Genomic DNA, 15,133 nt, shown 5'->3' with positions numbered 1-15,133 from the left:
AATTCGATTTAAAAATGCCGCCTTTTCTAGTACTGGAACCACTGAGAAATCCATGTCATGAACCGCATTTTTGACATTTACATTTCTACGCTGAATTCACATATTTATTACTCCCCTCCCACAGCGTGCTCCAAGTTGCACGGTACCTTAAATATTTAATATTTTACTTTATTTATTTATTTAAATCCACAGTTTTCGAACAGATTGCATTTCTCTGTTTCTGTATCATTGTATCGATAAATCTAAATATATCGATATTTGTCTGGAAATCTTGACTTTTCAAAACTCTTTTCTTTGTGATCTTCCCTAAAAAAGTGTTGTAGGTTACGACCCAAACTCTAATAGAAATAGATAGGAAAATAGAGAATAAGAATTGAGAATAAAATTATTAAAATAAAAAAACTTCAAACGTGGTTTTAAAGGGTATGCTTTTTACTAATTTTTTACTACTTAATTTAAAAGTTAAAAAATATAAATAGTATAAAAGTTAATAATGTAAAACTTATTTCAAAAATAGAATGGGATAGTTATTTAAATACAAATTTCTTATGTTAGAGACCAAGAAACGCGGACAAGTGGAAACACACAATTCCAATTCCAGATAAAGAAGCTGGCAATCATATGGTATTTAAGATAGTTTGGTTGGGGGTGGGCGGTTCAGTTTAGTTGGAGTGTTTGTTATGGCGTCGTCGGATCGCAAGCTCATTGTGGTGTCCGGATTTGGGCCATTCCGGGGTCATGAAGAGGTCAACGCCAGCTGGGAAGCTGTGCAACTCTTGCCGGATACCCTAACCCACGATGGCATCGAATTTGATCTGGAAAAGCGCTTGGTTTCGGTGGAATATGAGGCTGTGGACGAGGCGGTGACAGAGACTTGGAAGCGCCAGCCATATGTATGAATCGCAATTGAACCATAAATAGATAGATTGCTAAATGATATCATCTTTCTCCTAAACCAACCAAAAAACAGCTGGTCATCCATGTCGGTGTGTCGGGCGTTGCCAAATGTGTCTACATCGAGAAGCTGGCGTACAATCACAAGTTCCGAAGAGCTGATAATTGTGATAAAAGGCTGGCCAACGGCAGTTGCGAACTTCCCAACAATGGACACGCAAATGTCTTGAAAACAGAATTAGATGTAGATAAGATTGTGGCGGCTGTAAATGAGAATTGCGCCGATTGTGTGGCACCCACACAGCAGCCTCATAATGATAATCTCCAACCACTGAGCGCCACAAAGGCATCCAAAAATGTGGGTGACTTTCTCTGCGGCTATATCTATTTGAAGTCGTTGGATATGGACAGGAAACGGAGCCTGTTCGTCCATGTACCACCTATAGATAAGCCCTTTAGTAGTGTTAAGACTTCGGAGATACTTTTTAGCATAGTCGAACAATGCATTCAACAGGTGGTTGCGTTTGACTCCTGAATTCCGCATTATATTCTTCCAACGTCTGTCTTTTAACGAATTATTTAAGTGCCTTGTGCTGTCAAGTTGTTTAAAAAAGGAGTTAAATTTCTTTAAGATACAAAAAATTATATTTACTTTTTAATACAATGAAACAGAAAGGCAATACAACTGCAATAATAATTAAACAGTTTTTGTCACGTTTACACAACACCAGTCGTCTGTATTTTAACAAAAAAAGATTAAAAAAAATAATTATAAGGTCTTTACAAATTGGTCTCTTTGTTAAATATCGTAAATTAACACGTGTTCAGTACAATACTATTCAGTTCTATAAATATTTAAGTTCAGGAAAAAGCCCCTAAAATGAAATGTGAATTAGCTAAATATATAGAAATAAAATGCAGATATATAAAATAGATTCAAATTAAAACAATAATGTTTTTGTTCGAGTATTGCCAGACTTCCGGGCACCCTAGCGCCACCTACAGGTGAATAACTATGCATCGCCACATATCGATATATTAACAAAATATATCGGAAAATTTCGAGAAATACTAAAAATCCCTCATTTAACTCAGCTATATATGTATATATCTCTGCGATTCAGTGTGACTCGAATTCATTTGAATTTCTACTTGCAACCGGGCAAGTTCAGCGCAGTTCGAATCCCAGTTTTGGTTGGCGAGTGTGCTGCACCCACACAGGGCAATAAATTCATAAAATATCAAACGACGACGAGTGCCCGCGATGAAATTCCTGATCTGTGCACTTTTCCTGGCGGCGTCCTACGTGGCCGCTTCCGCCGAGGCGGAGATCAAAGTTGAGGAGGGCGTTCTGGTGGCGACCGTGGACAACTTCAAGCAGCTGATTGCCGACAACGAGTTCGTGCTGGTCGAGTTCTGTAAGTACTTGCATAGATCGAAAATAAGGCACGAAAATCTCAACAAAATGTGGCAAAAATCGAATATCAAAATGCGAAATGCGCCGGCCGCTAGCGCCCTCTCGCTCGCACCCGCTGATTCATGCGGCTTAGCGGCTACGTGGTCTTTCAAAGCGTCGGAGAAAATCTGTCTGCGTGGCAGTTGTTGCTGACTGGAAATCTGGACTCTTATGTTGCACGGCAAATCCTAGTTGATATATCGGCCAACTGACAGACTAGTTCCAATCAGCGGCCTGGAAAATTTGTTTAGTTGATTTTCCAGCAATTTATCGTTTGTTTAACCGTTTTTATCTCTCTCGCGTCATCTTGTGTGTTGTTGAGCGGGGCGGGGAGAAGCGCGCTCTCTCAAACGCAAGTGCCATCTCTTTTTCGCACCTGTGAACGCAAGCGAGAGGGCCTTATATGTATGTAGCCATATACTGCAACACTACTTGTTATTGTTGTCGCCATAAACCTGCTATAATTTCGTATTCTTGCAAATGCTAAATGCCAAAGGAAACAAAATGTTGTGCGCAGCAAATGCTGCATGTATTTTATCGACACTGCTAGTTATTGTTCTAACTTTGAGCCTACGGGGCGTGGCCACAGCATATCACACATCCGCTTTAATAATCTTCGAATGAGAATCTCTAATGGAAACAAAAGGCAACAAAAAGTGGTCGGGCAACTCTTCTTTCCTTCTCCCACGAATCTAGGTTAGCCTAACCAAACCAAACCACTTTTTATTCGCCATTTGCTTTCTTTTGTTCTGTTCTGTTCGGATCTTTTGGTTCTAATTCTCACTTACAATCTGGTTTCGGTCCCTTTTTTCACGGCGGCGCAACGGCCACGCATTGGAAAGTTCATTCAACTCTTTCTCTGCGCGTGCCTAACGGTGTTGCGTCGCCAGTGATGCTCTGCACGAGCAACAGATTAGTTAGCGGGGAAATTAACCAAAAGTAGCCAGATTTGGGAAACAGGCTGTAAAATAAATAATAATGTGCACTTTGCAAATCAGTAGTGCATAAAAAAGTATAGAAAGTATCTTTATTTTATTGTTTTAGTATGTGTCAAAAAATTCTAATTGGCTTCCCAAATATTTTGACATGCCTCCATTTTGATAAATGGTATATAAACCTAAACAAAAACTGTAATCACACAGAAAAACTAATTACACACACTTTAATTCGTTTTACGTTCATATTTAGGACATTGAAAAACTAATTACAAAACCCCTAAACTTAATTCTATATTCGTTCATATATTTTTCAAACGATTTGTCAACTTTGGCATTTGTTAGATAAGACAAAGCAGTTTCAGTATATTTTAGAGGCCATACGTTCCAAGATATTTTAAAAAAAAACAAAAAGAAAATCAATAGGCAACCCCCACAACTGTATGCCATAATCTTGAATGAAGTTTTATGTTCTTTTAATGACAACTCGAAAAAATCGATCTTGTTATCTAGCAAGTGTGAAAAACACTCTAGAGATAAACGAAAATCAGAGATACAAAAAAGTCCCCTTCATTCGCCGCTCGGCGTTAAACCGCCAGAAATGCTAGCCTGGCATCTTTGGGAGCCAGCAATATGGCGGACTTCTGGGTTTGTTTATGCCAACGTTTCTCTCGGTGTTTGCTTAATTAACTTTTGCAAATTTTGCACCTGTTTTTTTTTTATTTTTGGGAGGTGGCGACAACGTCACCCAGGTCGATAATGGTCTGCTCCTCCAAGGCTGAGCGCTTATCTCCTGTAGAAAACAGAAAGATGTTCGTGGAAGCGGAACCAATGCCACGGCCACGTCAGCCGCAGCTATAGCCAAGTCGCAAGAAGCCGGCGATAAGGCGGCATTCAATATATATATATGAATTACGACAATCCCGATTGTGGACGTTGTCAAGCCGGGCATTATGTCATCCCAACTTCCACTGCTGATGCCCCCCAGTTTTCATTCAAATTCGAGTGCTTGGATGCGTACTTAATTGAAGTCGTGGCTCCGAGGAGCTGCACTTGGGCAATGGGAATTCAACACGTGGAATTTGCATAATGCCAACAGCTGCTGGATGCTATAGTGGGCTCATTCCTAGGGGCCCTGTCCCAGATCCGTGGCAAATCGAGCGATTAATTGTCGTTTTCAGTTGGGGACTTTACACTCGACTTACTACTCAAAGCAGTTAACAATGACAAGGGGGTATAGAATTATAATCTGCAACTGCGAAAGCATTTGTCTGCATTGTGTCTTAGACATTCCAATTCATTTACATACTATAGAAACTGGTGAATGATAATTATCCGTATGTTGATGGAACCCCCACCATTCAATCAGATTTGAACAGTTTTTAAAACCATTTATACCATTTAGTAAAACTCATTTGAATTAAACAAATTTGTGACATTTCACGGTTGACATAGTACGGATAATTAAGTTTATCTGGATCTTCATTTAATTTTCTGTTTTGTCAACATAAAAATATTATCATTTTTATTGGCATAGTTTACGTGCCTAATAAAGTTGAAATAAAAATACATTAAAATATAAAACTAGTTATCCCACCAAGTCTACAAACCAAATGCTCTACAATTCAATTAAAAGCCAATAAATTATATATTGTTTAAATCTATAAATAATTAAAACCTACGTGTAAGTCGGCTTATGATGAACTCGACAAAATATTAATCTGGAAGCAATTAATGCTGTTGCTATTCAGTTCTATAGCTAATAAGTGGCACGCCTTTTAACCATATCTTAATTGGCCAATTGAAAACCAGTTTATAAGGTCTATCACGTTTTATGACTAGTCTTTTGTTTGCTAACTGAGGTTCCTTTTCTCGCTCTTTACAGACGCCCCATGGTGCGGACACTGCAAGGCTCTGGCTCCCGAGTACGCCAAGGCTGCCCAGCAGCTGGCCGAGAAGGAGTCGCCCATCAAGCTTGCCAAGGTCGATGCCACCGTCGAGGGTGAGCTGGCCGAGCAGTACGCCGTCCGTGGCTACCCCACTCTGAAGTTCTTCCGCAGCGGCGCTCCCGTGGAGTACAGCGGTGGCCGTCAGGCTGCTGACATCATTGCCTGGGTGACCAAGAAGACCGGCCCACCAGCCAAGGATCTGACCAGCGTCGCTGATGCCGAGCAGTTCCTTAAGGACAACGAGATCGCCATCATTGGATTCTTCAAGGATCTGGAATCGGAGGAGGCCAAGACCTTCACCAAGGCCGCCAACGCTCTGGACTCGTTCGTCTTCGGTGTGAGCAGCAATGCTGATGTGATTGCCAAGTACGAGGCTGAGAGCAATGGAGTGATTCTGTTCAAGCCCTTCGACGACAAGAAGTCCGTGTTCGAGGGTGAGCTGACCGAGGAGAACCTGAAGAAGTTCGCCCAGGTGCAATCTCTGCCCCTGATCGTTGAATTCAACCACGAGTCTGCTTCCAAGATCTTCGGTGGCTCCATCAAGTCGCATCTGCTGTTCTTCGTGTCCCGGGAAGCCGGCCACATTGAGAAGTACGTCGATCCCCTGAAGGAGATCGCCAAGCAGTACCGCGACGACATCCTGTTCGTGACCATCTCATCCGACGAGGAGGACCACACCCGCATCTTCGAGTTCTTCGGCATGAACAAGGAGGAGGTGCCCACCATCCGTCTGATCAAGCTGGAAGAGGACATGGCCAAGTACAAGCCCGAATCGAACGATCTGTCCGCCGAGACCATCGAGGCCTTCCTCAAGAAGTTCCTGGACGGCAAGCTGAAGCAGCACCTGCTCTCCCAGGAACTGCCCGAGGACTGGGACAAGAACCCCGTTAAGGTGCTGGTCTCCAGCAACTTTGAGAGCGTTGCCCTGGACAAGAGCAAGAGCGTGCTGGTTGAGTTCTACGCCCCATGGTGCGGACACTGCAAGCAGCTGGCCCCCATCTACGACCAGCTGGCCGAGAAGTACAAGGACAATGAGGACATTGTCATTGCCAAGATGGACTCCACCGCCAACGAGCTGGAGAGCATCAAGATCTCGTCCTTCCCCACAATCAAGTACTTCCGCAAGGAGGACAACAAGGTCATCGACTTCAACCTGGACAGGACTCTCGATGATTTCGTCAAGTTCCTCGATGCCAACGGTGAGGTGGCCGATGCCGAGCCCGTCGAGGAGACCGAGGAGGAGGAGGAGGCGCCCAAGAAGGACGAGTTGTAAATCCAACAATTACCACACACCCACACACATCTATACACACAAAAATCCAACAACTATGAACAGAAACATCCGTGTAACAAACAACAAAAAGCCACAACTAGCAACGTACATTCTGTAGTTTACTTCTAAAGTTTCGGCGCATGTGGTCCTCCGGAGTTTCCCCATTCGACGGCTGAGTTTTTATCAGTCGTAGGATGGGGTCAGCTGGTCGCCAGTGTAGCCATCGAAGCTTTTTGCCCGCCCACGGTTTTTTATTCGCATACTTCCGTTGTATGTAGTACACTTGCGACGCAGATTTTAAGCGCCCACTGCGCGATAATTGCATGAACTTAAAATTCAGTTTTAATGAAGAATTAAAGAAAACGATAAAATTTAATATGTAATTCTATAAGTTTTCTATTTTGGAAGTTTTAGAATCATTGAAAGAACTGATTAAGAACGTAACAAATAAAGTTGGTAACAACATTAAAACAATCCATTGTTTTTTAAGGGGGCGGATGGAATATCTAATATGGTTGCGTTTATGAATTTATTTGTTAAATTACCCTACCTCAGGGAAATAAGTATATGTGGATGCATTTTTTTTCCAAAAAAGTATACTTTCAACAAAGTGAATCCGGTCAAGCTTTTTTTTAATTTATAGGCCTTTTGAACCGCTAACAGAATATATAATAATAAGACATAGTTTAATGGAAACTTATAAATATATTTTATTGAATTTAACAAGTCTTTAGGAAATAAGTATATGTGTATTTTTCATTTGGTTCTCTTAATCTTATTAATTGTTTCTGTATTCAATTTTTGTTTTTTATTTTAGTAATTTATATGCTTTCCCTTAGCCATAAGAAGCTTATGAATGCGATTTGGCATAGAGTCTGCTAAATTTTGGAGAGTTTCATTGCTTATTAGCTCCCACTCTGCAACCAAAACGTCTTTTAATTGTCTGATATTGTCAAACTGTCGTCCATTCTTATAAATTCTTGCTGAAAGAATTCCCCAGAGGTCCTCAATAGGGTTCAAGTCCGGACTAATCGCTGGCCACTCCAGAAGTGGTATAGATTTTGAAGAAAAAAATGATGTATGGATTGGAGCGTTGTCCTGCTGAAAAGTCCAGTTATCGGCGTAAAGCTCCGTTGCAAAGTCTATTAATTCTTCTTCCAGCAACTGGGTATATATCTCGGAGTTTGTTTTGGTTGGAATAAAACAAATGCGAGACTTTCCTGCATATCCAAAAGCAGCCCAAACCATCAGTGATCCGCCGCCAAAGTTCCTTTTGTGTCGTGTCTCTCGGGGATGTCGTAAATCACGCCAATACTTATGACACCCATCTGGGCCATCCAAATTCCACTTTTTCTCATCCGAAAATATAACACTGCGGAATTCTTCGGTCCAAAATTTGTATTTTTCGGCAAATGACAAACGTGTGCTTATGTGACGTGGTAGTAGCATTGGTACAGGCACCCGAGAGCTATATTTAACTGTCTTATTTTCTGCCAAAAGCTGATGAACCCGTCTCCTAGACACTTTGAGCTTCAAATGGCGCTTAATGTCGTTACAAGACATTTGCTTGTTAACAGCTAGACGCTTAATCTCGCGCTTGCACCTCTCGTCGATGGTACTGGGTCTGCCACTGCGTTCGGCTTTTCCATAAGATTCCATGTTTTTTAAGAAATTTGCAACCGTATTTGGATGTCTCGAAACTCTGGAAGCTATTTCAGAAATTTTGGCGCCACTTTCGCTCAAACCCATAATCAGACCGCGCTCTTCGGCAGACAAGTGTGTTCCACGAGGCATTCTTAGAAAAAAACTGCATTTTTTATAGTGTTACATGCGATTAATTGATTACTTACATATTATTTTTGTGTAATTAATTTATTTTCTTTAGAATACAGTCAATTAACACCAATTTACTCGATCCAAATAACACGCTGATTGACAAATGCGCACAAGCTTTTGTGTTCACATATACTTATTTCCTAAGAAAAAAAATCGCGGTGCTACGAATTGTGAGCAAAGAAGAATTTTGCATTTGCATTGTAAGAACAGAAGGCAAGAGTAGAGTATTGCATACCAATAATAGATTAAAAGCTACGATTATATATATAGGCTCATAAACAGTAAAAATAATCATACACATATACTTATTTCCCTGAGGTATGTGTATATAGTGCATTATTTTGTCAATAATTTATCAAATTTTCTGATACTGACGCAATTCTACGTGTTAGGTCGGGTTAGTTTAATTGAAGATTAGTAATCAATTTTAAATTTTCCGCCCTTCTATCGCTATCGAAATAAGATACATCTTGAGAATTTTTTTAAACACGCTTTTGTTAGTTTCACAGAATAGTGATATTAAATAACAGGAATAACATTGTTTACAGCAAATGTTTAAGGAATACATAAATGATTTGGTTGGTTTCGATAGTTAATACGAATATCGATAGTAGATACCGAGGACTAACAGCTTGGTTAGTGCTGTGTAACAGAAAAATATGTGTTGTTCTCGGATTTCAAATTTCCTGTTTATACAGTAGCATATACTGATTTAAGGAACTTAAAAAATAATAATAATAAAAATAATAAACAGACTAAAAAGACGAAATAAAGATGAAATAAAACCAAGAATTTGGTAGTTTCATTACGAAAACTCATTATAGATAGTCATATCTAAAAATAAACACTGTTAAATATGACATTTAATATATTCTAATTTTTGTGTAAATTATCCTAGAATTATAATGGTATCTTGTGAAATTCATTCTAGCAATTTGCTTGTGTATAAAAACGATGAGAAATCAAATTATAATTATCGCGTGAAATACGTGAATCCGTGTAGGTGTATCGGCAGCAGGACGACGCTCTCCAACACTGCCCAAAAAGACGGCATCTGCTGCTTCGTTTCCACGTTGTCCTGAATTACGCATTGAGATGAAACCATTAAAAGTGACACTTGATTACTCCGATAATTACCAGCGGCGAGCTCATGAATCAGACATGAGAATAAAGCATACATACCGGCTAATCAGATAGTGTTTAATTCAAAGAGAAAAACAAAGAGCTACGGAGTCCTGCACCACATCATGAAAAGTGAGAAATCACGATGTGCGATTAACGGCATCTGCGCACCGCATGAACGCAATATTCATCAGACGAAGCTCTTAATCGGTATTGCTCCTGCTCGAAATACAAAAAGTATATATAAACAGTGCACATATTACAAAGATAATATGTTTGGACCCGCTCAGGTGTGCAGTGCGTTAGTGACTTGCCGCGGCACATCGAAATTGGCCGTGTAGAGCGTTCTTCTTGGCACAAATACACCATTTTTGGTATGTCTTTCAATTTTTGGTCATTTATTCGTTTAGGTCGGCGGGGCGAAGGGGCGAAGGTGGCGCTCCGACTTTCACTGCAACAACGAGTTATTTTGACCCTGTTCGATTTCATCAATTTGCATTTATACCTCATTTCAACTGTTTTTCTCCTTTTCGCTGGTAGCACCATGAGCTGCTCGGCCAGGAGCCGAAAGCGGAACAGCGGCAGCACGCTGGACGAATACGACAAGGTCAGCACTTTGGCCAATGCCGATGATACCGAGTGTACATCGCCGGATCCGGGGCGGGAGCCGGAAAGCAACGAACCGGATTCGCAGACGGAGCCAGAGCCGGAACCTGAGTTTGGCCATTTGAATGAGACGCGACGGAAGATTCACGATGCCATTGCTGCTTTGAATGATGATAGCTTCGATAAGCGAATGGCCCGGTTGCTCATGCAGTACGAGGGGTAAGCACAGATACATATGCATATGGAAGCAGTTACTCCACACTAATACACAACCCAATTAACCTTTTAGCGCCATTCGGGAAGAGTTCGAGCGGGCACAGTATTTGCCATTGAAGTGCCGCAAGTTGGCGCGAATCCTAACCGGACTCACGGATGTCATCCACACCATGGTTCAGGGTCGAGCGCTGCAGCGGGACGAGGGATACAGGCAACGCATGTGCAACATTGTTGGCTTCTACATATCCTGCGAACTCTGCTCCGCACAAGAGCCGGTGGAAAAGGAGGAGATCATCATCAACCGGATCAACAGCTGCCTGAAGCTCTATGTGGAGTACGGAGATGGTGGCGCCGGCGTCCACCGGGAGCACGTGCTGCGCACTCTCCTCGCTGCACCCAAGCTCTTCAACAGAGCCAGCATTTTGTCCATGCTGTACAGGTAGGTGGTTTTGTTCGACTCAAATGGAAAACATTTGGCAACTATTTACTATTTAATTTACACCTGTATGGCATCTACGCATGCAATGAGTCAGATGTAGTGTACAATCAAATAGTTTACGACTTCTTATCGACAGATCTCTCTTTTCTTTGTTTATAAGAGCCAATTAAAGAACCGACAAGCCATTAGTTCAACGTGAAACGGTGAAACTCGGCGCATGATAATTGTGCCATATGTTCTTTAAAAAAGCAAACATACGGGTTTTTTAAATCACGTTTAATTGATGAACATTAATAAAACTATTATTAAAACGTATTATTATTTAAGATTTAGCACCACTTTGAAATTATTAACTGCTCCTGAAAATCTTTTCCATTGTCCTTAAAAAATTAAACTTTTAAATTTGTTGTTTTTGGCTTATCGGGTGCCAAAACATTTCGTATATTTTTTTTATCGCAGTTTACTAATCGTTTCCTTCTTTTGCAGCCGCCTCTTTCCCCACTGGTCCATGCCCAGCGTTATGATTCAAGCCGAACTGCCAGATAAACTCTACATTGAATACATACTCATATTTTACTACTGGCAGCGCCTGGTGTCGGATGAGTCAGTCAAGGAGCGCATCGTGGAGTTCGCCGAAAAGTTCATGCGACCCTCAAGATCGCTGGCCCTAAAAAGTGTCTATGCCCACTACTTGCCAAAGTTTACGGACCAGAATTCGGCCACGCGCACCATATTGAATCATCTGCGAATGAGCAGTTGCACCAGTTTGCATGTGGTCAGCAAGGTGGACAATCGACCGCCCCAGTCCAACGAAGTGGTTAGTTTGCTACTTTCACTCTCATGCAAATCTTCTTTCAAAGATTAACTAAAGTTAGCAATAGTGTGAAGTAGTTTATATATTTGATCTTATTTTGCATAATTTAACGTGGATTTTAGTTTATAAACTTTCAATATTCTCCTAAAAAGCAAATATGACTATAAGCTAGCTTCACTGTGTTGCTCGTATTGGCTTAACTATGATGTCTTAGTAAAAGGTCTGATTCGGACAAGCGGGTTGGGCAAAAGCCACTGCCGGCGCAGTTAGTCGCGTGACGGGCAGTAGCTGGCTCCTCTTCGCTGTCCCAAAATGACTTCAACCTCAACTGAGTGCCCAAGAACACTTCTTTAAATGGTCATTAATTTCGAACGAATATTCTAATAAATTTTGTGAACTTCTTTTGCACAGGTTCTCAGCTCCGATGATGAGGACAGCTGCCCGATGTGGGACATATCTGGTACGCCGACATCATCAATTAACAATCATCCGCCCGTTTTCCTCCAGAATCTCTGCCAGAATGCTCGCCAGTTGGAGCCGTGCAAGAGGGCCAATGCTCTGTTTAGCGGCATTGACAACTCAATAGAAATCGTAGAGCTGCGCGACTCTGACGATGATGTGGAGATGTTTTCAGTTAACTTTAATGTGCCTGCCAACGTGGATGGCATCAATTCGAACTCCAACTCAAACGATTCGGCCAATCAGACATCGACAACGATTCTCGGCGAGGACGACTCCGTGCCCGTTACTCGAATATATCCCAGCAACCTGCGGACTTACGAAAGAGCTGTGCTTCCACCCACTACCTACACAGTGCCGCGGATTGTGAACAGCTACAGTTGCCGCCGGGATAGTCTCCATTTGGTGTCCACCACGGCGCCACATCTTGTCGATCAGTGTGTGCAAACGTTGGATGACGAGGAGCCGGATCTGGTGGAGGATGATCAATACTCAGGCTCCCACAGCCATGGCTTCTTCCCGCGAAGCAGCAATGCCAGCGATGCCAGCGGACAACGAACTCCACTTTACCACTGCCGTCAAACTTCTAGTCAAAACAGCAACTGTAGCGAGTCCTCGCTGCTCAAGAAACAGGTTACCTTCAGTCCCCGGCACTTGGGCGCGACTACTCCGAACGCCAAGACAGGGGCATCCAAAAAGCCATCCATTAAGCAGTACAAGCCATCTTCGTCCAATGGCACAGATTCATATCGATGGAAAGAGGGTAATGAAAAATTAACATATATAAAAATATAGTATTATTAATCTAAATTTGATATCCTTGCAGAGCACCGAAAGGCCAGTGCGAAAATGTTCGCCAAACTGGACGCCAAGATCAAAGCCAGGAATGAAGCTGCCAGTCAGCTAACGCCCACCACTAGCAACGCCTCCAGTAGCACACCCACAAAGATCTCGGCCACACCCACCCGCATCCGGAACACGCAACGAGGACAAAGAGTGGCGTTGCCCACGCCGCCAGCTTCAACCCACAGTTCGAGTAGTCCCTGCCAGATACGAAGTGCATCAACTGACCACCATAACTCAAACGCTGATTCGGATTTCAGTCGACGCCTTTTCTCCAAGGCAGCGGGCGATGAAGTGAGCTACTACAATCACCTGTTAACCCTGCAGCGTGAGAATATTCGACGACGTAGGTTGAATAATCAGAAGAAGAAAAAGAATCGAAGAGTAAGCCATAAGTTGCAAAATAATGATGACAAGCTTAGTATGCTTAAGCAGGCCACAAAGCGATGTCGGAAGCTTCGCGCCTCAAATGCAAAGCGGAAAATAGAGGTACAGCAACTGGAGCAGGATCTCGACACCATTCGCAAATCTGCGCCACATAAATTGCCTATAATAAGACTGAAACGTTGTAATCTCAAGAGCCGGACACGGTCACTCAGAGCTGAAGAAGCTCCTACTGTCCAAGATGGTATATGTTGTATGAATGATCAAGAGTTAGAGGAACAAAGAAAGGTGCAGAAGCCTAAAAGAAAGCGCCACAAAAAAAAGTTAGAGGAACAAGAAAAGGTGGAGAAGCCTAAACGAAAGCGACACAAAAAAGAGTTAGAGGAACAAAGAAAGGAGCAGAAGCCTAAAGGAAAGCGACACAAAAAAGTGAAAAAGGAGCTAGAAAACGGAAATGATTTGCCGGAACAAGAAACTATAACATCGCAATATCAACTGAACGAGGAAGAAAAAACGGAGAAACCCAACGCTCCTGTAGCGCCAAGTGAGCAGGAACGAGAGCTCGATCTGGAGCATCAACAATTTCTGGAAGAGCAGCTGCTACAAGAGCAACATCAATTGGCGATCCACGAGGAAAAGCATAACCATATGGGTGACGAACAAGAAGCGCACGAAGAAGCAGAACTGCTGGAGGATCAACAACCGCCGGAGGAAACACATCTTCATGTTGAGAATATAAACTTGGCAGAGAAGGAGCCACCTCCGATAGAAGAGGATGAGCAGGAAGCGGAAGATCAATCTCCAAATGAGCAGTTAGTGGAAGATCAAACTCCAAATGAGCAGTTAGTGGAAGATCAGCAACAGGAAAAGGATCATCAGCTGTTGGAAGAGCAGCCTCAGGCGGAGATAGAGGAACAGTCACTGAAGCAGCCTTCGGAGCAGGAAGGGGAAGACTCACTGGAGCAGGAAGAGGAACAGTCACTGGAGCAGGAAGAGGAACACTCACTGGAGCAGGAAGAGGAACAGTCCCTGGAGCAGCCTCAGGAGCAGGAAGAGGAAGAGTCACTGGGTCACGAGCAGTTGGACAAGCTAATTAAGCCAAAAATGAATGGCAAAAGCCGAAAGCGAAGACGGCGATTCAAGCGCCCCATTTGGACGCATGTAAAGAATAAGAAAAAGAAGCAGTGGCTAATAGATTACCCATTCGAGTTTGAGGCAGATCCCGCACTAGATACCTCTTCTATTCAACCAGAGCCGGCTCCAGATGAACAGCTGGTCGAGCCAGTTGCCAATCTGCCGACACCAGAACCCGCCTACGATTTCGATCAGGACTTGGTGCCCGAGGTGGGCAACGAGTTGGAGATTGCAGCTCCCATTCGCGTGGCCGAGGACGAAGACAGCACTGCGTTACTCTCGCCGTCCCACAACCTGGAACTGGTGACCAGTCACGTGCCGGTGTACTTGCTCAATGGTGAAAGTCGCGATGTCAGCACGCCCCTGTCGAGCAGCTCATTCAGTGCCGGGTGTTCAGAGACATATGCGTCGTCGAAGGAATTAGTTTAGTTTGCCCCAACGCAACCCAGTTCGAGTTCCAGTTGCCGATCCAATCCCTTTGATCTTGGCCTGCAATAGTATTTGTATTTTTTCTTTTGAAGAAACGTCTGTAAAACTGTTGAATCACTGTAATACTTAGGTTTATTGTAGTTAATTAGGACTTGTTGAACGTTATGATTTTTAGCTTACATATTTTTTGCAATACACATACAATAATGTCCCATTACAGTCAATGCGTACCAAATCCCCGACATTATCCATGTCAATTTTAAGAGATAAAACGAAATTATTAGTGTAAATTGTGCGTAAATTAATAATAATCTAAACAGCATCAGTTTTTCTGTCTTTTGGGG

The 15,133-nt window shown here is 42.6% G+C and overlaps 3 protein-coding genes across 3 annotated transcripts; all 3 read left to right on the top strand.

The window, feature by feature from the left end:
* Positions 1-632: 632 nt before the first annotated feature.
* LOC6534180 (pyroglutamyl-peptidase 1) lies at positions 633-1,619 on the top strand. The gene is made up of 2 exons (XM_002094827.4): positions 633-893; positions 971-1,619. Exons 1-2 carry the CDS (start codon positions 681-683, stop codon positions 1,427-1,429), a joined length of 672 nt encoding a protein of 223 aa, XP_002094863.1. The 5' UTR covers positions 633-680; the 3' UTR covers positions 1,430-1,619.
* A 407-nt stretch (positions 1,620-2,026) lies between these two features.
* LOC6534179 (protein disulfide-isomerase) lies at positions 2,027-6,981 on the top strand. The gene is made up of 2 exons (XM_002094826.4): positions 2,027-2,312; positions 5,171-6,981. Exons 1-2 carry the CDS (start codon positions 2,159-2,161, stop codon positions 6,505-6,507), a joined length of 1,491 nt encoding a protein of 496 aa, XP_002094862.1. The 5' UTR covers positions 2,027-2,158; the 3' UTR covers positions 6,508-6,981.
* A 2,402-nt stretch (positions 6,982-9,383) lies between these two features.
* LOC6534177 (FK506-binding protein 5) lies at positions 9,384-15,111 on the top strand. Its single transcript, XM_002094825.4, has 6 exons — positions 9,384-9,839; positions 10,006-10,290; positions 10,361-10,726; positions 11,213-11,543; positions 11,952-12,762; positions 12,826-15,111. Exons 2-6 carry the CDS (start codon positions 10,010-10,012, stop codon positions 14,787-14,789), a joined length of 3,753 nt encoding a protein of 1,250 aa, XP_002094861.2. The 5' UTR covers positions 9,384-9,839; positions 10,006-10,009; the 3' UTR covers positions 14,790-15,111.
* Positions 15,112-15,133: the final 22 nt, after the last annotated feature.

This window comes from Drosophila yakuba, chromosome 3L, assembly GCF_016746365.2.
Source record: "Drosophila yakuba strain Tai18E2 chromosome 3L, Prin_Dyak_Tai18E2_2.1, whole genome shotgun sequence".
Classification (NCBI taxonomy): Eukaryota; Metazoa; Arthropoda; class Insecta; order Diptera; family Drosophilidae; genus Drosophila; species Drosophila yakuba.
This window is presented reverse-complemented; position numbering and strand designations above follow the sequence as displayed.